General features: G+C 36.4%; 1 protein-coding gene across 1 annotated transcript in view; it reads left to right on the forward strand.

Moving 5' to 3' along the window:
- Positions 1-21,970, forward strand: part of LOC124619319 (protein turtle-like) — a 906,568-nt gene extending 884,598 nt beyond the window's left edge. Inside the window, exon 18 of the mRNA XM_047145628.1 lies at positions 16,784-21,970. Within this exon, the coding sequence (XP_047001584.1) occupies positions 16,784-18,401 (1,618 nt within the window). The 3' untranslated portion in view covers positions 18,402-21,970. The remainder of the gene's footprint in view (positions 1-16,783) is intronic.
- The last annotated feature ends 3,542 nt before the right edge of the window (positions 21,971-25,512 follow it).

Raw genomic sequence — 25,512 nt, forward strand, 5'->3', positions numbered from 1 at the left:
TGTTTTCTTATTCAATTCCTTCCTATCACTCAGGAAGTTACATATACAACAAAAACTTGTCACTTCATCTAACTATGTTTCATTTTATAATGTCTTGTATTTACCAATTTTAAATGATCTTAGTCCTCTTTGAATATACTGTTTTCCTAAAACAATCAAATATTTTCAGTAATTTGATGAGGTCCCAAGTTGTAAATATTCACAAAGCATTTGAGAAGTCAATCATGTATATGTTCCACATTTCATAGCATTTGCTAATGTGGAGAAATTTAATTGACTAGGTGAGGCCACAACATTGGGATCACAAATTTACTTCAATCTTTGTACACCTTTTAGTAGGCCATTAAAACAACATAATGTGCAAGTAGTAAGGCGCACTACTCTGGCAATTCTGAGAAAATCACAAGAGAAGTTTTATGTTTCTATTATGTAATTATGTATCTGTGTATAAGTACTGATTGTTAGAGTTCATGGTGGTCATGTGGTTAATGTTGGAGTTTTGAAAGACAAACATGTATGAGGCGATGGCTCAGCTCCTGCTCAGACTTAATCTTTAATCAATTTTTTTGATCACTTGTCATATTATTTAATTTATATGACATTTGAGAGGTAATATAATTAAAAAACCTCAGGTATTTGCATGAAGTTTTAGTGAATTTCATGTTATTTGACTACTTGCTGTTTTTAATTATTAGACAAACGTAGTTCGAGTCTCGGTCGGGCACACAGTTTTAATCTGCCAGGAAGTTTCATATTTATACCACTTGACCACCATAAACTCAGACGGCTGGCACCTACTCACAGATACATTAGTTACATAATAGATACGTAAAACTTCACTTGTGATATCCTCGGAACTGCCGAAGTAGTGCATGTTACTACTTGCACATTATGTTGTTTTAATGGCCTACTAAAGGTGTACAAAGTTTGAAGTAAATCCGTTATCTCAATTCCTTGCCCCCCACCCCCTCCCACATCCTTGTGTGTGTCACAGATTAGAAAAAAGAAACATGCCAAAATGTTTAATTATATTATCTTATCAAAACTCAGTGGAATGTTCATAATTTTGTCCATGTAACAAAATTGCATAGACAGGAATAATAACATTAGGCATGTACTTCCGTGGTAGGTACATTCACAATGTAGTCATATGTTTGAACTCCTGTATAAGTTTATGGTATTCACATCCACAAAACACTCATGTAAGGCACTAGCCCTGAATACCCCTTTATAAAGCAATAACTGGATTTTCATTTTTGAAAGTGGTAAATGGAAGAGATTCATGGAAGCATGAATGGAATGTTTGTTTTATACCCAATATGAATTGGACGTTAGCTCACTGTACTTTCGTTTAAATAAACAAAAGAATCTGCCTGGTAGAAAATATTGAATCACAATTTTGTCTTTGAAGCTGTTGGAATAGAAACAGTCTGGTTTCATGATTGATAAGCTGATTCTGAATAAAAAGATAAATCCTGTTTTGTATTGTTGCTATTTCAAATATTTGATATAACATAATAGTTCTGATTTTTAAAGATTAAGTGCTTTGTTCAGTGTTATTCAGACAGTTTGATAAATTGGCTAGTTAATTAGCTCAGTTAATGCTAATTAGTGTCATCCCTCACTCATTTCTGCTTTTAAAGCTGGATGCTTCTGGGAGAGCTACTAATGAATTTTTCTTTAGTTGGTTGTTATTGTTGTGTAACTAGGCATAAATAAAATTTTATATTAAGTTACCATATTTTTACAAGAATCTGAAATGATTAAGGAAATCAGATCAAAATGGAATCATTTGATTGGTAGAATTAATTGGGAAGGGTAAAAGTCTGTTGCTTATTTTACAAAATAACAACCAACCACCAAGACCTTCCTTATTATGAAAAGCTTATATGTAATGCTAGAGCCTTTGTTCATTTTTGTCTGGGTAAATGTTTCTGACATTTAATTTTGCTCAGTATTAATAAGTAACATTAGAAGCTATACATGTTTTGTGTAGCTGTTTTTTTCTATTTGAACTTATTTACAGAAGAAGAATTATATTTTGTCATACAATACCTGTTTCTTTCTCTTTTTATCCTTCCCTGTACGCTGGTCATTAAGGAGGAAAAAAGGTGAAGAGTTTGGAAACAACTGTTGAAAACAATTGCAGCACGCTCTCACTACACTATCACGTATATCTTGAAACTTTTGTTTTGCACTAATTAAAGTTTCATGCATGGTTAACAACAGGATTAACAAATAAATTCACAAACTTTTGTATGCTGTGTATTTAAATTGTTACTTAGTTGCATGTTTTAATGTTTATTTTCTATCTTTTTCACTTTGCCTGTAATGACGATTTAATTTATTAATTTCATAAATTTATGTTACTATATGTACACCCTCTCAGGTCACTCTGTCATTCTTTGAACAGTTTTCTTTCATTTTCTCAGCTGAAATATTTTTATACCTCTTCATTGTAGTAGCAATATCATTAAATATTTGACAGCATGGTGTTTCAAGTTCCATAAGACTTGTTAGATAATTTCATATAATGTTAAACTGACAATAAATGAAACTTTATTTTCAGACATATCGTTGCCTATTTTATTTCCATATTATCTATTAGTTCATCCAGAAACAATTTTTTCCCACCTAGTAAACACACTTATTCTGTGCACCTAACATTTCAGCATCATAAGCTTACGATTTTCACAAATAAGTGTTTAATGTTCATCACAGTACCCTGTATTACAATAAACGGGAGTGCAGAAGAATTTTTAAGATTCCTTTTCAGTTGTGTTGTACAAAATAACAGTGTATATAGAAATTCTGCAACACTGAGTATAATACTGTTTGATAATTTTATATTTCTGTATGGACGAGTGCAAGCTTCTGTCACTATCTTGATCAGTAAAAATATACCAATGACTGTACTGATCTATATTTCCTTTGTTGTTATATTGCATTAACTAAACAAAACATGCCTTTTCTCACAAAACTTTATTATTATTGTACAACATAGGTTTCAGCTTATAAGCCTGTTTTCTAGTACACGACTGATTCTAAATATTGCAAGCAAGCAGGGATAAGCACATGTCAACTTCTTAATCTATGAGTTCTTGACTTGCACTATCTCCATTGACAATTTTGATGTAGTTACAGTTGTTTAAATTTGTATTATATTACATTCATTTACAGTAACTATGAATAAATATACACTGGAGTAGAACTATATGTTCAGAAGTGGACATTTATGTTATTATCTCTTTAAGAACAAAGGCCCCAAGATTCTTCTCCTGTGTAGAGGCTGTAACATTGTCTAAAAGGGGTGAACAATGAACTGAATTTGCTGATTCTGTATTAAATGTGGACACACACACACACACACACATTTTTTATTTACCTGTTTATTTTCTCCCTCTAATGGAGTGAACTTTGAAAAAGTGAACTTTGTACACTTTCCTCCTATCTGTAGGACTTGCACCACAATTACATCTTTGTGGTTTTGGTTTAAGTAATGTTCGACAATTAATGAATTTGGCATCTTTAATTGTTGTTGTGATTTTTATTGGTCTCATAAATTATCTTTTGAATGTGTATGTACTCGTAACATAGGACACATCATTATGCTTATAATCTAAATAATACATACATTCTATAGCTTACACAGTAAATAATTTATATTTAAAAACAAAGATTATGTGACTTACCATACGAAAGCGCTGGCAGGTCGATAAAAACACAAACAGACACATACATACACACAAAATTCAAGCTTTCGCAACAAACTGAACAAACTGTTGCCTCATCAGGAAAGAGGGAAGGAGAGGGAAAGACGAAAGGAAGTGGGTTTTAAGGGAGAGGGCAAGGAGTCATTCCAATCCCGGGAGCGGAAAGTCTTTTTGTGCGAGTGTATACCTGTCCTTTTTTCCCCCTAAGGTAAGTCTTTCCGCTCCCGGGATTGGAATGACTCCTTGCCCTCTCCCTTAAAACCCACTTCCTTTCGTCTTTCCCTCTCCTTCCCTCTTTCCTGATGAGGCAACAGTTTGTTGCGAAAGCTTGATTTTTGTGTGTATGTATGTGTCTGTTTGTGTTTCTATCGACCTGCCAGTGCTTTCGTATGGTAAGTCACATCATCTTTGTTTTTAAATTATTTTTCCCGCATGGAATGTTTCCCTCTATTGTATTGATAACAGTAAATAATTTAATATATTCACAGTATATACATAATGATACTTAGCAACAATGATTTATAATACATAATCTATTATTTAGGGTATCAGAGATTTAAAAAATACAATTTTGTGAAATAGTATTGTCTTTGATTGTACATGAGTGGTTCTAATTCTAATTTACTTTCTAATGACTTTTTTCTTAATGTGGTTCATAGAATTTATTACTCATTGGTTGGACTTAAGCTCACTGTTGATTCACATACTCAGCCACACACTGTAAATTCTTTTTCTATCAGAATTTTTTTAGGGTTGCAGGAGAAGTCTTCTCAGTTTTACAAGTCTCTTGGAAGTGCTTGTACTAATTTGAGACCACATTATTAAGGCCCTTTCTCAAAAATCTGTGATCTATGTGAAAGGCACCACAATTATTTTCTGTTACATGTGTTATGAGGATAAACATCCTCGTTGGTATCTAATTTTGTGGGATCTTGTAATTCCATCGCAAATGTTTTGAATATACACCATTATGCAAGTGCCAGAATATCAAAACCTTTGAAAGGATTTCAACACGATTATTTTTGCTTCTTTTATAGTATGATAGAAATATATTTTTTTCTGCAATGTGAATATTCTTTCCATTGCTGTGAGAGCAGAGTTCTACCATACTATCATTCCGTATTACATATATGGCTCAAAATTTCTGTCATCAACAGTTCACAGGAGGTCTTGATATGTATATTGAGCCAGTCGTTTCATTACCAGTATCATTGAGATTAGTATACTCAAAACAGTATGTATCTGTTCTTTCCAGTTTAGCTCACTGTCTATTGTTACACCTAAAAACTTAACTGGAATTTTTCCTCCTTTTTCATCAAAAAAAATAAATAAATAAATAAATAAATCCATATATACCTCTTTTTGCTTATCATTGAAAACAATGGAAATAGTTTTTTTAGATTAATAATTACAATGAAACCCGTATTTTGTGCTTTCCTGTGGTCCAATGCAAAACTAAGGAAACTACAGAATCAAGGAAAATATCAAAACCCCCAAAATACAAGCAAAAACATATGTAATTGGCGTATTTGACTAAAAATTGTAATCCTCTCTTACACATTGTATAAAATCTGTACAAGCGAAGGAAATTAAGTGTACAATATAATGTTCATACACATAATTTGATGATCCTTTGATGTCTCAGAATGTGTCTTATCAACTGATCCCTTCTTCTTTTCTGCTCATTTCTATTCAGTACTTCCTGATTAGTTACATGACCTACCCATCTAACCTTCAGCATTCTTCTTAGCACTACATTTTGAAATCTTTTCTCTTCCTGTCCAAACTGTTTTATCATCCATGTTTCACTACCATTCATGGCTACACTTCATACAAATACTTTCAGAAAAGACTTGCTGATACTTAAACCTATATTTGATGTTAATCATCTTCTCTTCTCCAGAAACGCTTCTCTGTCTATTGCCAGTCTACATTTTATATCCTCTCTACTTCAGCCATCAACAGTTATTTTGCTGCCCAAATAAGAAAACTTCATCTACTAATCTAAGTGTCTCATTTCGTAACCTAATTCCCTCAGCATCACCTGATTTAATTTGACTGCATTCCATTATCCTTGTTTTCCTTTTGTTGATGTTCTTCTTCTATCCACCTTTTAAGACACTGTCCATTCTGTTTAACTGCTCTTCCATATCTTTTACTGTCTCTGAGGGAATTAGAATGTCATTGATCAACCCCAAAGTTTTTATTTCTTCTCCCTAGACTTTAATTACTGCTCCAAATTTTTATTTGATTTCCTTCACTGCTCGCCTATATACAGACTGAGTAACATTGGCACTAGACTACTATCCTGTCTCAGTCCCTTGACTCTTATAACTGCCATCCAGCTTCTGTACGGGCTGTAAATAGACTTTCGCTCCCTGTATTTTACTCCTGCTACCTTCAGAATTTCAAAGAGAATATTCCAATCATAATTTTCAAAAGCTTTATTGAACTCTACAAATACTATGAATTTACATTTGCCTTTCCTTAACCTATCTTCCAAAAGAAGTTGTTGAGTCAGTTTTGCCTCGTTAGCTCCTACATGTCTCTGGAATCCAAACTGATCCCTGAGGTCAGTTTCTATCAGTTTTTTCCATTCATCTGTAAACTATTCGTGTTAGTATTTAGCAATCATGACTTATTAAACTTATACTTCACACCTGTCAGAACTTACTTTCTTGGGAATTGAAATTATTACATTATTCTTGAAGTCTTGAGGGTATTTTGCCCTTTTTTGTACACAGGTATCACTTCAATTATTTTAAGTTGATCTAGAAATACTCCTTCCTGGAATGAACAGTTGACAATATCTGATAATGGTGTAATTAGTCTGCTACCACTTGCTTAATTAGATACTTTGTTTTATAACCTTTGTAGCTCCTCTTCAGATCCTTATTTCAAGAACATCAAGTGGCTCGGGTTATGTGTGACTGTGGTCTGCTGATTTCCTTGGCTGCCGCTTCCATGCTTTAGGTTTACTGCTGCATCTGTGCAGTTACTGCTTGGGATGTCCACAATTTCTGTTTTATCTGCAATGATTTTGTTATTCACTTCCATAATTTATATTTCATTTGTTCTCTTAGTGTGTTTTTTGTTGCCTATCTCAGTAATAATCATATCCCAAGCTGTTTTCATTTTATTTGTTAATTTTGAAATAATCTCATTTACTGATTTGGGTTTTTCTTGACTTATCAACTCTCTGTACTACTTCTGGTGCTGTTTGTTGGTTTCAATACTATCCTTTTGTTTTATTACTCTTAAGGTTGCCCTCAAATCTATTATTTCCTTTGTGATCCGCTGCTTTTGTGGAGAGTTTTTTTCTTTTTAGTAATGCTATATAGAAATAATGCATTAAGTGTCCTTGAAAAGCATTGTGTTTTTCACTTGTTCCTTTGGCTTGAAGGGTATTTACCCCCTCTGTTGCCTTGAAGGGTAATTACCCAACTCTCTATTCTTAACATTACTTTAAATAAGTTAGTGTTTTGTGTGTAAAGTTTAACAAATCTTTCTTATTTTTTCCTTCTGTTGTGAGTTCAGACTACCACATACTTCACATACCTGTCTAAAATGATTAGAAAGTTCTGTCTGTAGAACCTTTGTTGTATATGCATTGCTATCTATATTATTGATAATATTATTAATAACTGACTTGGTTTACATAGTCATTGTTGTTGATTCATGTGCAGTTGCTTTCATGATGTATTGTATTAGCAGCTCCTCAAATTTTTCCTTTCTTTATGTCTCTCTTCCTATATCAATATTAAAATAACCACAGCTTTCTTTTTTGTGTTAAATTTGACTTATTTTTGAGGAAAGTATTTATTTTGCCACTTAGTGATCAGTACACACAAAATACTCTTAAATCATTCTCAATACGTGTAATTTTGAAATCTTTTTCATTACGTTTAGGTACAATTTTCTATGTATCATTCATACTACTGTCATAATTCTCAGCTGTTTTAACAAATATTACTACTCATTCACCGTTAAACTCTGACCTGCAGAAATAGTTTGCAAGAACATAATCTGCATCTCAAGCTTCTGTGGTGTTGCCTGAGCCACTACAGATGGACCTCTCAATTTTTGCAATGTAACATGACAGATGCTGTTTGCACAAGATCTTAGGAATCCTGGTTTTGGTGATGACTGGTACCAAATGTTTATGGGACAGAAAAACAGAGTGAAACTCTTTGCCTTTAAAGTTTTAATTACCCTATGAGAAATTTTATTTAGAAAAAGTAAACTACACCATTTCCTTTTCAATTTGTCTGTGTTGTTCACTGAATACAGTAGGGATCTTCCTTGCTTCTTGTCTTACTGAAAATGTTGTCAATAATGTTGGGCTTTATTTCATAATATGTAGCTATTGTTTGTATTGTATTAAGTTCCTAGTCACAGTATGTGTACTCCTTACATTTGTAATTGAATGAGGAACCGCAATTCAATTATTCATGCGCATATGAAAACCACCTTGGTGCCTTCATTCATAAGTAGATACTGACACAAATACCCATTTCTCTGCACACATCTCTGCTCCAGTGTATGTTTATTCATGCTGTCCTGATAAATGTTGTATAGTTTAAGTCAAGAAATGGCAGATTAAGAAGTTGATGTGTTTATTTTGCTTGCTTGGCGTCTTTGGAATTAGTTGTGCACTAGAAAATAGTTGTATAACCCAAAATCTAGGCCGTATAATAAGAGTTTTGTGAAACAAGGCAAAAAAAGTGTTTCGTTTAGTTAAAACAACAATAAGCATTTCTCACAGCTACACACTCAGCTGACAACATTTAAAATGTTTACCCATTTGTTCATATATTTAAATATCCTAAACTGCCCATAATAGAAATAAACGTAATAAATGTTACAAGCAACAAATCAAATAAAAAGCCCTGAAGCACTAGCTACGGCTGGGCAGTAATAAAACTTACTTGCTTACATGTTATGTACTAATGAATAATGACATGTTGATTATAATTGTACTTATAATGTTCATGTGTGAAACAAACACTACAGTATCTTCTTTCCAAAACAATTTTTCTTATCTTCTTTTCAGATTTAGGTCCCAGTGTAATGTTTATAATATGTGCAGAAAAATTTAATGAAATTTGTTGCATACAATTTTTTTGGACTACACGTTTCTACAAAATATACCCTGGTACAACGGAAAACACTCATACACTTATAGCATTTTTGCATTTAAATAATTCTTATTTATTTCACATACTATGCGGTGTACATTACCTCTGCAGCAAATAAAAATTAGCAAAATCATCTGTTTCTTTTATTCTTATGCTTTAAATTCTGAATTGTCTCTGAAAAGGAATTTTTATATTGTGTGCTGTAGTATGGTCAAATAGGATTTTATTTCTTCCTTCTCCTACTTAGTTTCCATCCTATGTTGAATTTGTGTCCTATGCTCCCATTCTACCATTCTACTCCTACTTTCATTGAAACTTGCATCCTTCCCAAATTAGTTTTTTAGATGTTGTCTACAGATCAGATAATTATTTTAAAATGGACTACACTGGTGTCCAAAATTAAAGCAACAATGGAAATTTTGCAAGGCTGCATTTATTTTGCCACAAAACGATGTAAACAGGTGATAGTAAAGTAGAAACAGTGTAAAGGATACAAAATGTAATCAACTGCAACATGCACAATGGTAGACAAAAATGTTCTTCATTGTTTACCAATTTAATGGATTTGCAGACACATTCTGACAACTGGTTAATGTGCTCAGTATGGGGCATGACCACCTCGGGCACCAGTAAAGCCTGACAAAGACAGGCCATGCTATGAATGATGTCATCAATCTCATGTTGAGACAACAGTGCCCATTCTTCCTGCAGAGCTGCTCACAAGTCTTGGAGAGTGGTTGAGGGGTGCGGATGTGATACAACCCATATCCTTTGTACATCCATGACTTTCTCTATGGGATTCAAATTGGGAGATTGAGCAGGCCACACCATGCATCCAATATCTTCTATATCCAAAAAAACCTCAACCACCTGTGTTCTGTGAGGTCAAGCATAATCATCCATCAGTACAGAGTCTGGGCCCACAGCACCTCGCAACAACTGCATGTGAGATGCCAATATGTCCTCACGATACCTGATGGCAGTTAAATTTTGCTGATTCACCTGTACAAATTCATGAGGAACTGTTCGAGTGGTCAACATAATCCCTGTCCACATCATTAGGGATCCTGCTCGATATCGGTCTATTTCCATACTGTTTGGGTCCTGAAATTGTGTTCCACGTGCCATCCAGATGTGAATCCAGCGATAATCACTCCCCAGACCAAATCGGGACTCATGTTTGAAAAGAACAATGGCCCTCTATTTGACCTTCCACCTGGCATGTTGACGGCTCCTCTCTAGACTTTCCCTTCTGTGAAAACACGACAGAGGCAAGCAGGCCTCCAACAATAAAGGCCATTCTACTGAAGCCTTTTGTAAACCATTTGCCTTGATACAACATGTCCAGTGAATGCTGTGAGGTCAGATGTCAGTTGCAGTGTGGTACTATGGCGGTACCGTCATGCCCTTACAGCCGAATAATGGCCCACTCTTTCTGATGTCACACATGGTCAGCCCTGTCCTGGTCTCAAGGATACAATTTCGGTCTCCATAAACTGTCGCCTCATCCAAGAAACGACAGAATGATTCACATTGAGCCATCAGGCCACATCAGTTTGCGGCTCTCCTGCTTCCATTATTCCTGTGGTCCTCCTCAGTAGACAGTCTGTAAGCATCTTGTCTGTAACATACTGCACTGTCTGTGACTGTGTATTCATTGATTGTGGATGTGCGACTACCCTGCTTGATATATGCCCTGACGCCATTGCTGGCGTGGTTGTCCGTTGATTGGAATGCCATCTTCTGTGCAGGAAATGATTGAAACGACATCTGTCAACAGTTTCTATGATTATATCCAGAATTAGACTCAGGATGGGAAAAATAGCAGTTTGTTGATTTAATTTTGGACACCAGAGTTTTATGAGAGACAATCACAATGGACAAAAATTTAGTCATGCACAGGAAACATCACTTCAGTATCATGTAACACTGCCTCCAGCCTCTAGAATGGCATCAGTTCAGTTAGTAAGAGAGCTGAAGCCATACACAGGTGATAAGATCCATTGGAGCTCTCAAACTGTGGGGGTGTTGATTGCTACTTTTCATCCACTGTCCCAAATAATCCCAGACATTATCAATGGACCTAAGAGCAAGCAGTGGACCAGTTTATGTGCAATAGGGTGCCTGACTATTCATCAGGACAGGAACACATGCATGCAGTCCTGTGAACACAGCTGTTGTCTTCTTGGATGATGGGAGTGTCCACAGAATACTTATCATAAAAATATTTTCAGGAATGGGTGTCACACAGTTCTTATATATTTGAAAAATATCATACACTATGTGATCAAAAGTATCCGGGCATCTGGCTGAAAATAACTTAAAGTTAGTGATGCCTTCCATCAGTAACGCTGGAATTCAGTATGGTGTTGGCCCACCCTTAGTCTTGATAACAGTTTCCACTCTTGCAGGCATACGATCAATCAGATTGCTGAAGGTTTCATGGGGAATGGCAGCCCATTCTTCATGGAGTTCTGCACTGATGAGAGGTATCAATGTCCCACCCTTAGTCTTGATAACAGTTTCCACTCTTGCAGGCATATGATCAATCAGATTCTTTGTGGAGTGCTGCACTGATGAGAGGTATCAATGTCGGATGGTGAGGCCTGAATGAAGTCAGCATTCCAAAACATCCCAAATGTGTTAATGTGTTCCATAGGATTCAGGTCAGGACTCTGTGTAGGCCAGTCCATTACAGGGGTGTTACTGACTGTCGTGTAACCACTCCGCCACAGGCAGTGCATTATGAACAGGTGCTCGATCATGTTGAAAGATGCAGTCGCCATCCCCAAATTGCTCTTCAACAGTGGGAAGCAAGAAGGTGCTTAAAACATCAATGTAGGCCTGTGCTGTGATAGTACCATGCAAAACAAGGCATTCAAGCCCCCTACATGAAAAACAACACCATTGCCTCCGAATTTTACTGTTGGCATGACACACACTGGCAGATAACCATCGGGCATTCACCATACCCACACCCTGCCATCAGATTGCCACATTGTGTACCATGATTCATCACTCCACACAACATTTTTCCACTGTTCAATTGTCCAATGTTTATGCTCCTTACACCAAGTGAGGCATCGTTTGGCATATACCACCATGTTGTTTGCCTCATGAGCAGCCGCTCGACCATGAAATCCAAGTTTTCTCACCTCCCACCTAACTGTCATAGTACTTGCAGTGGATCCTGATGCAGTTTGGAATTTCTCTTCAACTGTTGGTGATCTCTGTCAGTCAGCAGATGAGGTCAGTCAGAATGCTTTTGTGCTGTACATGTCCCTTCACATTTCGACTTCACTATCACATCAGAAACATTGGACCTAGGAATGTTTAGGAGCATGGAAATCTCACGTCAGACGTATGACACCAGTGACACCCAATCACCTGACCACGTTCAAAGCTGATGATGGTCAGACAACTGTAACTGGTTGTATAAACAAAGTATTTTACCAGCATCATCGACATGGAGAAGCAGCAACATTTGGTCACATGGTCCAAGTCGTGGTACTAAAACATTCCCAAAACTCACAGAATCATCTCCAACTTTAACTACACCTCAACACATTGCTGTTTAAATGCTCCATTCAGTCATCAGTGCACCTGATGTGCCTTACTTCATTTGAAAAGAAGCAGGCTTGCAGTTCTTTGACTACACTGCACTCCTCCAGTCAGCTATTGCCCAGTTTCTGTGTTGTTTGGCTGTGTGAAGATGTGCAGCTTTATGTGGCAAATGCAGTTCCCTTTGCAATGTTGGCTCAGAAAGTGGCTGAGATGGACTTGCATTCACTGACTGCACCAAATCCTGTAGGGTTTGAAACCGATTGCCTAGGATCTTTTCACAACCACTGTTTTTACACCATGTTATGTGGCTATGACTGGTACACCATTCCTTGTAGACAAATTAGATAGCACATAATTTATTTTGTATCTGTGTGAGATTTGCAGGATGTTCAGATTGTTTCAGCAGGTCCCTGCATTGTTTTTTCTCTGTTTAACGTATATGTTTTATAGTTTCAGGGCTGTGTCACTATTAAATTTAGATTATATACAACAAAATGAAACTTGTAGTCTCCTTCATTTGTTATTAGATCATATAAGGTCCATATTATTTATGAAGGATTTATGCAACTAAACTCAAATTTAGATCATTGAAAAGTTAATTGTAAAATATTTCCTTTTGTGCTTTCATATAACTAAATTTAAAATTTAAATACCTTGTCCCATTTCATCAAACTTCTGGTTCCTTTATATCCTGACACAATCCCAATCAGACACATTCTCAGTCATGAATTTCAGTAAGTTATTTTATTGGTTGGAAACCATTTATATGTGTTGTGTCTCTTGAACATGTGTATGAGAGATGTTTAATAAAAGCTCCCTTCATTTTTATGTTATATTACCTTGGTGGTTGCTGAAAATCATAATACTATAGATACAGTTAACATAAAATGACAGAAATGCCCCGTTTAAAGAAAAGCCCTTCCCACAACCAGACTCTCACTCCCTCCCTTCCTCCCCCCTCCCTCTCCCTCCCCTCCCTCTTTGATGTATGTCGTGTGTGTGTGTGTGGAGTGATATAGCCTGAACATACAGAAATTGGCAGCAGACAACCCAGATTTTCCCATTGAATCATGTCTATAATAAAATACAAGGCTTTAGGATGCTTACGTATGCCATCTTCCACATGAAGATGTATCCCACACTGCCATCTGCTTCCCCTACACCTGTAATATCCTCACATAAATTTTCTACATTTTGCTAGTATTCCTTTTCATATACTTTGCATAAATCCAAATTCTTCTTTCACCTTGAACAACTCTTTGATTTGTAATGCTGATGTGTGTTGGAAATCAAAGGGAAGTCAATAATACTTCTCTGTAATTTCTGCAATCATTTTGCATCTTAGAAATATGTGTAATTAAATTGGTCCTTCAATAAAATTTTACAATTTTCCATTTTTCTAAGTGTATGAGGTAACAAAATGAATTACATGTAAAGTTTTTCACACAGGTGGATTCATAGCTCAACAATGCATGTAGTATACTCCTCATCTTAGATTACTCCTCGTCTTAGACATATACTATAAACAATGAAATACGAATTTTGTGTATGATATTTACTACAAATGGAAGGAGATATGGTTTTGGTCCCAGTTTCTATTTCTACACTGCTGTATTAATTGTAGCTCACTCAGACCTCTACTTTGGGAGTTCGGGTTTATATGTGTGGGCCGCAGCAATTGAAAGACTTTCCCATGCTGTGTTTTCCTTCATTCCAAACCAGTCTCATGTGTATCTTCTCGTATAGTTGGTCGTTGGTGCTGACTATTTCTACAGTTTTCTTTCATTTCAATGTTGCTTTGTATTTTGAAACTTGTCTTCAAGGAGGTACTGTATTTTAACGGTAATATTTTCAACTCACCGAAGGTACAGTATGTGGAACTCCAAGAAATTTTACGCTGTGTGTCACATTTCCAGGAGTATTTTAATGTAATTTTCCGTGTATTTTCTGAGCTCTTCTATTTTTTCCAAAGACATTGTGGATCTGGCTCTGGATCTTGCCAGTGGTTTCTTTCTTATCAAATTGCATTTACACCTACAGTCAGCTACAAGTTCAAAACAAGCAGCCATAGCTAATTTAAAACAATACTAATTATACCACAGTTTGTATTTGAGACATGTGTCACATTTAAAATTATTTATAAATCTGTAATCCTTGGAGTTATTCTCGATCTTTGTAATTCAATCTATGATATTATTTAATAACACCATATCAGATTTCTGTAGTAACCATAGTCCAACTTAGGTGTTACAAGAATGAGTTGGAGCAGTAAGGAGTTCACTCAGCCTTATGAGACTGCTGGAAATTTATTTCATACAAAAACAATAATATCAACATTTGTACTCTGTATATACTGGATAAAGGCAGGCAAATTTTTGATGAGATGTAACTGTTGACATGCTTGTGCAACATGTGTAACACACAGAACTGGATTTTTTATTACTCTTTTTGTAAGTTGTTAAAATTCATAGTATTTTATGCCATGCCATATCAATCTTTCTTCAGTCAGTCCATCTACCCTTTTAATATGTATCACTTTCAAAAGTATCTCCATCATGCAGCTATCAGAAAATGGTTTTGCTTGTTACCTTTTTCTCTTAATTTCATAACACATTTTTGAATCGGAGCAGATAATTGCAGTAGTATTTTTGCTCCCTGTACTAGATTCAGGGAACATCCCAGAATTAAAAATTATGTTAAATACCCTTGAAAATCCTTGTGGACTACCGTTATTGCTCATCAGGACTGCACGAAGACATTTTGCAGTTTATTTTCATCAAAATAGACAGCAAACTTCCTATACCATAATAAATATTGTTATAGCTGTATGTAATTCTATCATTATCTTTCAGTGATTTAACTGAATTCATACTGTCTCTAGCTTCATTGGCAATAACTTTCCCAATAATTGTAGTTACATAAGACTTATTAAATTTCCACAAATGAGTCACCTGTAATAGACATTAATGTTTGCATGCAAAATCAGATTGATGTTTTAGATATGTATAAGCAGAACAAAGCTTTGTACTCTTAGAAGTACAGGGTTATTACAAATGATTGAAGCGATTTCACAGCTCTACAATAACTTTATTATTTGAGATATGTTGAAAATGCTTTGCACACACACATACAAAAACTCAAAAAGTCTTTTTAGGTATTCACAAATTTTCGATATGTGCCCCTTTAGTGATTCGGCAGACATCAAGCCGATAATCAAGTTCCTCCCACACTCGGCGCAGCATGTCCCCATCAATGAGTTTGAAAGAATCGTTGATGCTAGCTCGCAGTTCTGGCACTTTTCTTGGTAGAGGAGGTTTAAACACTGAATCTTTCACATAACCCCACAAAAAGAAATCGCATGGGGTTAAGTCGGGAGAGCGTGGAGGCCATGACATGAATTGCTGATCATGATTTCCACCACGACCGATCCATCAGTTTTCCAATCTCCTGTTTAAGAAATGCCGAACATCATGATGGAAGTGCGGTGGAGCACCATCCTGTTGAAAGATGAAGTCGGCGCTGTCGGTCTCCGGTTGTGGCATGCGCCAATTTTCCAGCATGTCCAGATACACGTGTCCTGTAACGTTTTTTTCGCAGAAGAAAAAGGGGCCGTAAACTTTAAACCGTGAGGCATCCAGAAGCTTTAAACTGTGCATACCATCGCCGAATGGAGTTAGCTGTTGGTGGATCTTTGTTGAACTTCGTCCTGAAGTGTCGTTGCACTGTTATGACTGACTGATGTGAGTGCATTTCAAGCACGACATACGCTTTCTCGGCTCCTGTCGCCATTTTGTCTCACTGTGCTCTCGAGCGCTCTGGCAGCAGAAACCTGAAGTGCGGCTTCATCTGAACAAAACTTTCTGAGTTTTTCTACGTATCTGTAGTGTGTCGTGACCATATGTCAATGAATGGAGCTACAGTGAATTTATGAAATCGCTTCAGTCATTTGTAATAGCCCTGTAGATGCAATACTTTGTGCAGCAGTTGCACTAAATACATAATTTACTTATGTTTTTAATTTTCTTGTAAAATTTAATTTAATAAAGTAGAACTTTTATTCCATGATGGTGATACATTAAGCAACACTAGATATGAAATTTTATTTAGGAAATAACAATCTCTGACATGCATTTTTGATGTTAAATATTCAGCTTATTCTCATAAATAGTTGAGAGATAAATGTGAAATACTGTGTCCTAAAGAGACACATTACAAGCATTCAGTCTAGTTGCAATACACATGTTAGAAGTTTTAAATATATTAGTTATCTCATATTAAAACAGAATATCTGAAATATATTTTACAATAATTCTTTCTCAGATTTCTTACTGTTGGTGCAACATTAATATTTTATGTTCATGTTCTCAGATTTAGACAGAGCAGAGTACCAAGTGTGATAGGTGGGGTGCTGAAAGGTGCACGCCTCGGCCTGGCCAGCCTGCTACTCTGTGACTCCGTATCAGACCTGGACTCAGCATCAGCAGCCTCCGCTGTGGCTGCACACTACTGGCCACCTCCCCCAGACCGCTTGGGCCGCATCTCTCGTGCCGCAGATGGCCGCTTTGTTCTCGCTGGTGATTCTTCGCTCTCAGCCTCTGTGGGTGGCAGTGTCGCATCCAGCTCCAGTGATGACGGAGGCTTCCTACCACGTCGCGGCGGTCGTCGCAGAGCATCGTGGCGGCGACCACTAGTTGCATGCCCTAGCCAGCTCAGCTTGAGATCTGACGGATCTGGTGAGAGTGCCTTGGCTCTTGCCACTGCTGCCGCTACAGTTGCTGCTGCTGAACGGCAGCACCAACTCCATCGACTGCCACTGCGTGCACCACCTCCTATTTACTCCCCACCTCCACCTCCACCAGCACCAGCACCACCACCATCAGCATCATCACGTGTCATTCGTGCCAGCTCACCTGCCTCCAATCTCTTATCAGCAACTGCGTGGTCACCCAGTTACAACTTCAGTGACCTGAGCTCGGTGCGACGTGCCAGTTCTGCTGAGCGCTCGTTTCCTACACCGCCTTCGTATTTACAGTTGATGCGCTCCGTCCACGAGAGGTACTCCCAGGAGTTACCGTCACTGCGGGCTATACATGAGGAAGGGAGTGCATTTCCAGGAATAGTGCGGGATCGCCCACCTCCGACTGCTTTCCTTCCTGTTCATCCACTGGCTACGAGTTCGCCACCGCGTGTTCGTGCACCACCTGCAACACTGGCCAGTGGGTTGCCTTCACTACCGGCAGGCGTATTACGACGCCCGGCACCAGTACCGGCAGCGCTATCTCCAGCTATGGCAATGACAATGACTATGACACCACGGGCACGTTTACCTCCTCGGCATGCTCGTCATGCACGCTCTGCACCTGAGCTTGCCTCCCCTGCAGCAGTGGCTGCTGCTGATCTATTTGCTGAGACCTCACCTTCGAGCTCGAGTGGTTTTGGCAGCAAAAACACGTCACAGCAAAATCAGTCCTCACAGTCAGGTAGCACAAGTGCAGAGTGGCGCCTCCCTCCGTATCGGCCTCCACCACCACCACCACCTCCGCCGCCGCCACCTCCTCCTCCACCACCACTGCCACCACCACCATTGGTTGGTAGCCCTTGGCTGTCAGCACTGCCATTGCCTCTGCCACTGAGACTGCCTGACACGTCGCCACCACACTCGGAACCTGGTCGCTTGCAGCCACTCGATGTCAGTGTGGACACACATTATGAATTTGACACAGTGATGCCACATCCACTTGGTATGACAACAACCCGTGATTTCCGTGGAACCAGTGACTCAGAGCTATATGCTGCCACTTCCCTGTACCCATTACATGCCACTGCTCATACTCACCAGCAACAGCAGCTGTTGCGTCCTACCAAGAGACTAACCAAGTATGACAACATTGAAGCTCGTGTCCAAGCCATGAAAGAGGAGTTCCACGAGTTTCGTAAACGCCAGGCTAAGAGGCGCCGGAGTGAGGAGTTAGAGAGTGCCTGTTAGCTATGACACATCTGCCAATAATTGTTTTTCTCTTGGTGAATGGAAAGTAATGTAGTGCAACTGCCCATTCCAAGTGGATGCTGCATAATATGGTTTTATGTAAATTCGTCAAAAATGTGATAACTTAACATTTTGTTGTCTCCTAAATATTAAATGTTACTAAAATCTTCTGATGAGACAATACTGTGACAAAGGTTTCTATATTTGAATGTTGGGTTTCATAACGTATGTTATTTTTCTTTAAAGTAGATACTGTATGAAAAATGCATGTATCATGGATTATGAAGTTCATTGTGCCATAATTATCATTTTATACATGAACCCCAAAGTTTAATTTTAATTGCATGTGTGTGAGAAATATTTGCCTCGATTGGCTATGATGTTTTGCATTCCTTGTTGTTGTTGTTGTTATTGTTGCTGCTGCTGTTGCTTGCTGATAACTGAGGCTGGCTTTTTACTGTTATAAAACAATTGTGGAGGCCAGTAGTGAGCAGGTGTACACTTCTGTGATTCATCTATGTGTTATGCTGGATTTCTTAGTGTTCCTTAAAAAATATGTACATATTTTTTTTGTTTCTTGTCAGCACAGTGCTTCAAATGGATATCAGTTGTATTGAACAAAAAAAAAAAAAGAAACTCCTAAAGTGTAAAGCTACAACTGTCATGTGTATGTATTATTTTCCATGTAATGTCATAAATAATACTTCTTTTTTATAATTATTTGTTGCAGTACAAAAATTCAGTCTTGATGCTGCATGTATATTAAAAGACTAGGTGTGGCTGAATCTGTGTCCAGTAAACAGTGGATCTCACTGAGGTTATCCAACATGTAGCATTCTCAGTGAAACTGTTGGTTTGAGTGTGACAGCATTATTTGACAGAGCATTGTTAGCAGAATGAGATGTGAAACAGTGTCAATGGTTTTCCTCAAACATTGAACATACAAGAAGTCTGTCAACTTTTCCTGCCTCTTTTCTGATGCACCTGAATCTAACTTTATTGAATAAAAGAAGTATGTCACTAGGCCTATTATTAGTTGCAGCACTATTACAATAGATTGTTAGAGTACACTGGATGGGAACTGGAAAGTAAAATAAAATCTGAGTAGAGTTTGTCTCCATTGTATCAGCATTACATTTCATGACTAAGGATATTGTGATATTTGTGGAATGGCGTGTTGAAGTGTGTTTATAGACAAATTGTTTTGGCAGTGGTAGTGGAAACATCAGTGTGTGAATAAGGAGATACTGAGTTATGTATAATAATAGTACTGCAGATTACTAGAGTGAAATGAATTTAAAATGTTTAAACAATAACAAGTGAAAGAAATGTAGATATCTAACTGTTCATTATTTGAAACAGAACACAAAATTTGTTTGAAATGAGTGATTGTGTGCAAGTGTACTGTGTGTTTGTATGGGTCAGAATGGCCAAAATTATGCATTTACTGCATAGGCTTTTCCACAAACCAAATAAGTATAACTACTTAACACTTACATATACGTTCTAAAATGTTAATATATGAACTTGAGTGAGCATGAGAAAGTATTGGAACCTAAGGAACCGAAACAAAGAAAATGTTATTACAGATAATATATGCATTTATTCATAATTCATTTGAATGAATTTAAATATATATAAAATGTAATTATTACATTGTTCTGTTTTTGCTCTAAATCACAACTGAAATACAGAGCTCAGATCTATAGAAAAGAAAAATGAAATAAACAGTTTTACTGTGACATGATGAAATTATAGACATTTTTATTACATTTTTTACTTTATTTTTATCTTGTTCATTTGTTTGTATGAAAATGTGAGCATGTATGTGTATGTATATGTATATGTATGGGTCCTTGTTTGCATGTGAAAGAAAGAGAGTATATGAAAGAATGATAGAGAGTGGAAATAACACAACTTGCAATAAGTTGTCACAGTTATTTCATAAATATAATTCTAACGCTTTATCGTTTATCCATTTCTTTATAATAAGGGAATGTTGAAACGACAAACTTTACACACAGGCTGTTGCGATAAATGTTATTATTACTGCTGTGGTGTAAATAGTGATATTTTATAGAATTGCTGATTTTTATGTTGGCATTTCTTTTTTATGGACGTACATGTCTTAAAGATTATTTTTAAGTTTTTAAAGTACAAATCAAAACAATTAATTGAAAAGCTTGCATTATACTGCTGATGTTAGTTTTTTTCCCAAAAGATGTATTAGTGAGAGCCTGTTAGCCCAAATCACAGAGTGAGCATTGTTATTAATTACACTGATAAATCTGACAAAGAATTTGCTGTTACACATTATTTTGAGTTGTGGTTGATTTGTTTTCTGTCAAATGTCTTTGTTGTGATGATGCAATTTAGAGATATTTCCACAAGTGATATGTCAATAATGTTAAAGTAACTAAAATTTACATTTCACTGGTGTATCATCTGGTGCTTTCAGCCATGTATCACTTGGTTCTGATGTTGTACAATGGTAGTTATGTACCATACAATGTGGCATACATGATTGTAATCTCAGGAAACTAATACAAAATTTATATCTGCATTATAATTATTTCTATGTTACACTTTATAAGTACATACCATAATATTTCCATAACTCTAAAATAAAAATGTACATGGCTGATGAAACTTCATGCATAGATTTTTAAAATGTTTTACAGGATGAAAATAAAATGCAAGTGCAGCATCAAAGAAACTGAGAATTAAGAAAAGAGTTTTGTTAAAATATTTACTCCCAATGAGACTTGACAACCAATTGTTTCTCATTTGCTGCTTTTTATGTCAATTTTTCAGAAGATATAAAAGGATTCATCCACTCTTGGTTCAGCTTCCTTCAACAAAAGTCAGAGTCAGTGTGCTATGTGTTCAAATAATAATAATATCATAATAATAATTATAAGATTTCTCTTCTTGTGATGAAAATTACAACTTATACCATCTAAGAGACACTGGAAAACATATGGAAGATTTTTAGTACATATTAGCAGATATTTCCTTCATATAAAGCACTTTTAATAACAAATGTCAACACAAGGAAATTGCAGAGTTCTTTTTTCCCTCCTTTTTGTTTTTAATACAAAGGATTTCAATCAAAGTCACAGTTTATTTCAAATAACTGAAGTGTATACTGTAAGACTTTTCACAGCTTAACTTTTAAAGAGGGATGGACTTTTTTATGAATTAACATTAAACTTTCATCTGCAGCTGTTTTCCAGAAATCCTCTTTTTATGGTTGATCCTTGTTGGACAGTATTTCATTTTTATAGAATGAAAAATATTTGGTTTAAAATGCAAAACAGATATGAAATTAGTGAAAAACAGTGTTTCCTATTAAGCATCCAGAAAATGTGAAAACATGATGCTTTTATCTCATTGCCTATTTTATGTTGATGTGTTAAAACTGAGCTGCTGAATTATTGCCACAACTTTGTCATTTCAGTTGCCCATCCCACTATGTACATCTCTTGGTTAATTTATGCCTATGTTGAACTCTGGAAAGGGTTGATATTGTTGATGTAAATGTACAATTAAAGAACTAGTGACACTTGCCTATGTAGTTTTCATTTTTTGAGTATAGTTTTAATTTCTAGATTTGTATACAGAATTTTTTTTTTTCTTTTTTTCTTTTTTTCTTACATTCACTTCACAGGTCTGGTGAGATTATGTATCGGTGAACACAAATCTGTAGGGTTAGATGTGACTGTTTTGCCATTAGATTTACGATTCAACCATCATTAGAATACAATTAAGGAAGCTAGCAATCATCAGTGTTGTTCTTCAACTTTATGTCCTGCATCTGGTGTACATAATCAAACATAAATGATGGTTAGTACATGTTCTAACATACCAAAACAGTGGTTTCTTAGTAGACACCTCTGCGAAACTTATATATTATTGTAAAATTTTGCTTCCTAAAACATGAGCATGAGGATACATGATTTTCAAAGAACATAGTAAAGTTCCCAAATACTTTTCAGGTCAGAACCCTATTAGTATTACATTGACTAGGCACACTGCCTTATGGAAACACCAATCATCTTTTAAACAAAAAATTTTAATCTATTTTTTAGCTTCAGTTCACACAAATAGTACCAGGTGGTTGTAGTTAAACTGATAGTGTTCCAAGTGCTGCAGTGTGGGTTGTATACATCTCAGGAAACTAAAGCACTCTTACAGTTCATTAATCAGTCTGCTCTTGAATATGCTGAGAAAAAAAAAATTGTTCCACTTTCTGCCATCAGGTAAAAATATGATGCTGTAAGCAGTTAGAAAGTAAAAAAAAAAATTCTTGTTTTGACGTCAGTATGCTGTTTGTCATGTGGTGATGCATGTTGATTTCTTTTGTGAAGTGACTGTTGACGTAAATGGTTGGGAAGGTTGAAGTTTTCCGTTCGAAGTCAATGGCTATTGAGAAGAAAGACTGTGCACTGAAGGTAAAGTTGTTTTATCAGAACAGTAGCATGACCTAAATCCATGTGACTTCTGATTGTGGGCATATCTGAAGAATCATGTCTATCAAGTATGTATCTGGACTCTTCCTGATCCGAAGGATAGTATACAGTGACGTATTACCCTTATTACTCCATATACGCTACGAGCAACTGTCCATCATGCCATATTGGGGCTGCAGCATGTTGCCAGGATGGGAGACCTTATTGAACACGTTTTAATTATAGTCCAATTAAAATTACTTGATAGTTGGCACTTCATGCCAGAGGGCTCAACATCACGTCTGAACTGTTTGCCGTTGCCAAAGTGCCACGCCAATTGGTCAGTGCCGTTCCAGCTCCTTGTCTGGCATTCTTTCTTAAATGTTTGGTTCCTAAATCATAGGGACTGGTACTTGTATTTTGTATTCCATCACACATAATAACCACACCAAAAACAATACGCATACACCCTAATGAATTGCACACATTCCATATGCAGCACTAATCAGACACTTCTGGATACTTCTACAGAAAAAGTGATTCAGCCTCAAACATACAGTTATCATAATCAAAGAGGTTGGCTTACATTAGATAAGATTTGCACATTACGTGAAGCTGAATTTTTGAAGGACGCAATTCTTCCTTGCGGCTGAACCACAAAATGATTAGCATACAAACCTGAGTTGGAGAAGCCCATAGATTCAAAACTTGCCACATGTAGCGAATTTTTTTTTTTTAATTTCTAAATCTAATCAAAATATTTTGATTATTATTTTAGTTCAGTTAATTGATTAAATATATTTTTTTTTGGTTCTATTTCTTGGCCAAATCATTTTCATCACGGTGATGACTTTTTATTTGCTCTTACTTTTCTCATGCTTTTTTTTCATTTGGAATCTGCCTGTGTTGCCTATAAACTGCAACCAAGTCCCAGCTAGGACTGCTCATTGGTAGGTTATGTGGCACCTTATGTAGCCCGATGTGAAGACAGTTTCAGTTAACCTACGATAGCAAGAAATTACAGTTTGCTTTTAGAGCTGAAACTGAATTATTTCTGTCTTGAGTTTGCTCTTAGATATTAGCTGTAATCGGCATGTACAAAGTGACTGAGATTTTAGTTCTGCTACAGATTGTTGATTGCTGTTTTCTTGGGTACACTGCACATCACGAAGTTATGATTAGGTTAGGATATAAGTTTAAATTCAGGGCTACAAACTGCACCATCTGCCACAGTTGAGTCATTGCACACTTAAAATCAGCTGTCAACAGAGCATCTCGCATTTCCAACATACCTCATAGTGAACACACATTGCTCTGTGTTACACATTAACAACATTTGTAAAGTGACCTGCCGTGTTTGTGTGCCGCCTATTACCGCCGGTTGGCAGCATCTGATGTGGCAACACGGTAACAGCAAGTAACAGACATCAACTATCAAGCAATTTTAATCAGACTGTAGTGATCATATCCTGATAAATGTCCCAGAATCACTGTTATCATCTGTTTGACCATTCCTCCACTTTTCTCGCACCCATCCACATTCTAACTGCCCGCAGAAAGTGGAACTAGTATTTCTTTCAACATACTCAGTGAGTGCTCTGATTAAGGAATATACCTACGATGTTTCAACATCCTGCAATGTATACAGTCTGCACTGCAGCACTCGGCAGACTGTTAGTTTAATTATAGCCACCCAGTACCATTACCAGTTTCAACTTCTTTCCAAGTTATCATTAGATAGATACTTTGAATGTGCTGCATAGCAACTCATTGAAGTACAACTGAACAAGTCAGAAGAGGCACTCACAGTTGGTGGGTACCTGTTTTGGTCTTTGACAAATTACTACGTAACATTCGAGTCACCTACTAATGACTTGCAAAGAAGTCTAAATTGATAATGATACCTGTTAGTGTGTGTTTCTATCAGAAACAACAGAACAAAGAGTTCATCTAAGTAACAACAAAGCATAAAACTACAGTGAAGTTTGGAATGACGCTAATACCAGTACTTTTATATTTGATCCACAATTGATAACATTTTCCTATAAAATAAAATGTGCTTAAGATTACTAGATGTTGTAGAGTGTTTTCAGAAACAAAAATGAAACTTACAAAGTTGCTAGGTGAACATTGATCCAGAAGTTCTTATGTATAAACAGCAGTATTGCCGAAAATATAAAACAGTCCAGGAGTATGAACATCATTTCCAAAATTGAGATCACAAAGGAAAAGAAAATCAGTGTGAAATATTGTTGAAAAAAAAGGAAGGAAGGAAGAACAACCATGGAAGATGGCTGTATTTTTGTTAATAGGATTGGGGAGATCATAATGAACAGTATGTTTGAAGGAAATAGTTTTACTAACTTTTTAAATATGACTGAGATAAGAAATTCAAAATAAGAAGCAGAACAGTACACTGAAGAAATAATATATGAAAATGTAGTAAATTTACAGTTTCTATGATATATTCTTCATTAAATAAAGACATTGCAGCATCTCTCAGTTGAATAAGTTTATAAACAGTTTTTCCACCTGTGTTTGCAATATGTATTGGTAGTTCTTCAAATATACCTTTGTCTATGATGCTTGCAGTCTTTTGACGGCTTTTCAGCTTTTGAAGTGTGTGATGCAGGAATTCACACATGTTGATCAAGGTGGTC

The sequence above is a fragment of the Schistocerca americana genome, chromosome 6 (genome assembly GCF_021461395.2).
Source record: "Schistocerca americana isolate TAMUIC-IGC-003095 chromosome 6, iqSchAmer2.1, whole genome shotgun sequence".
Classification (NCBI taxonomy): Eukaryota; Metazoa; Arthropoda; class Insecta; order Orthoptera; family Acrididae; genus Schistocerca; species Schistocerca americana.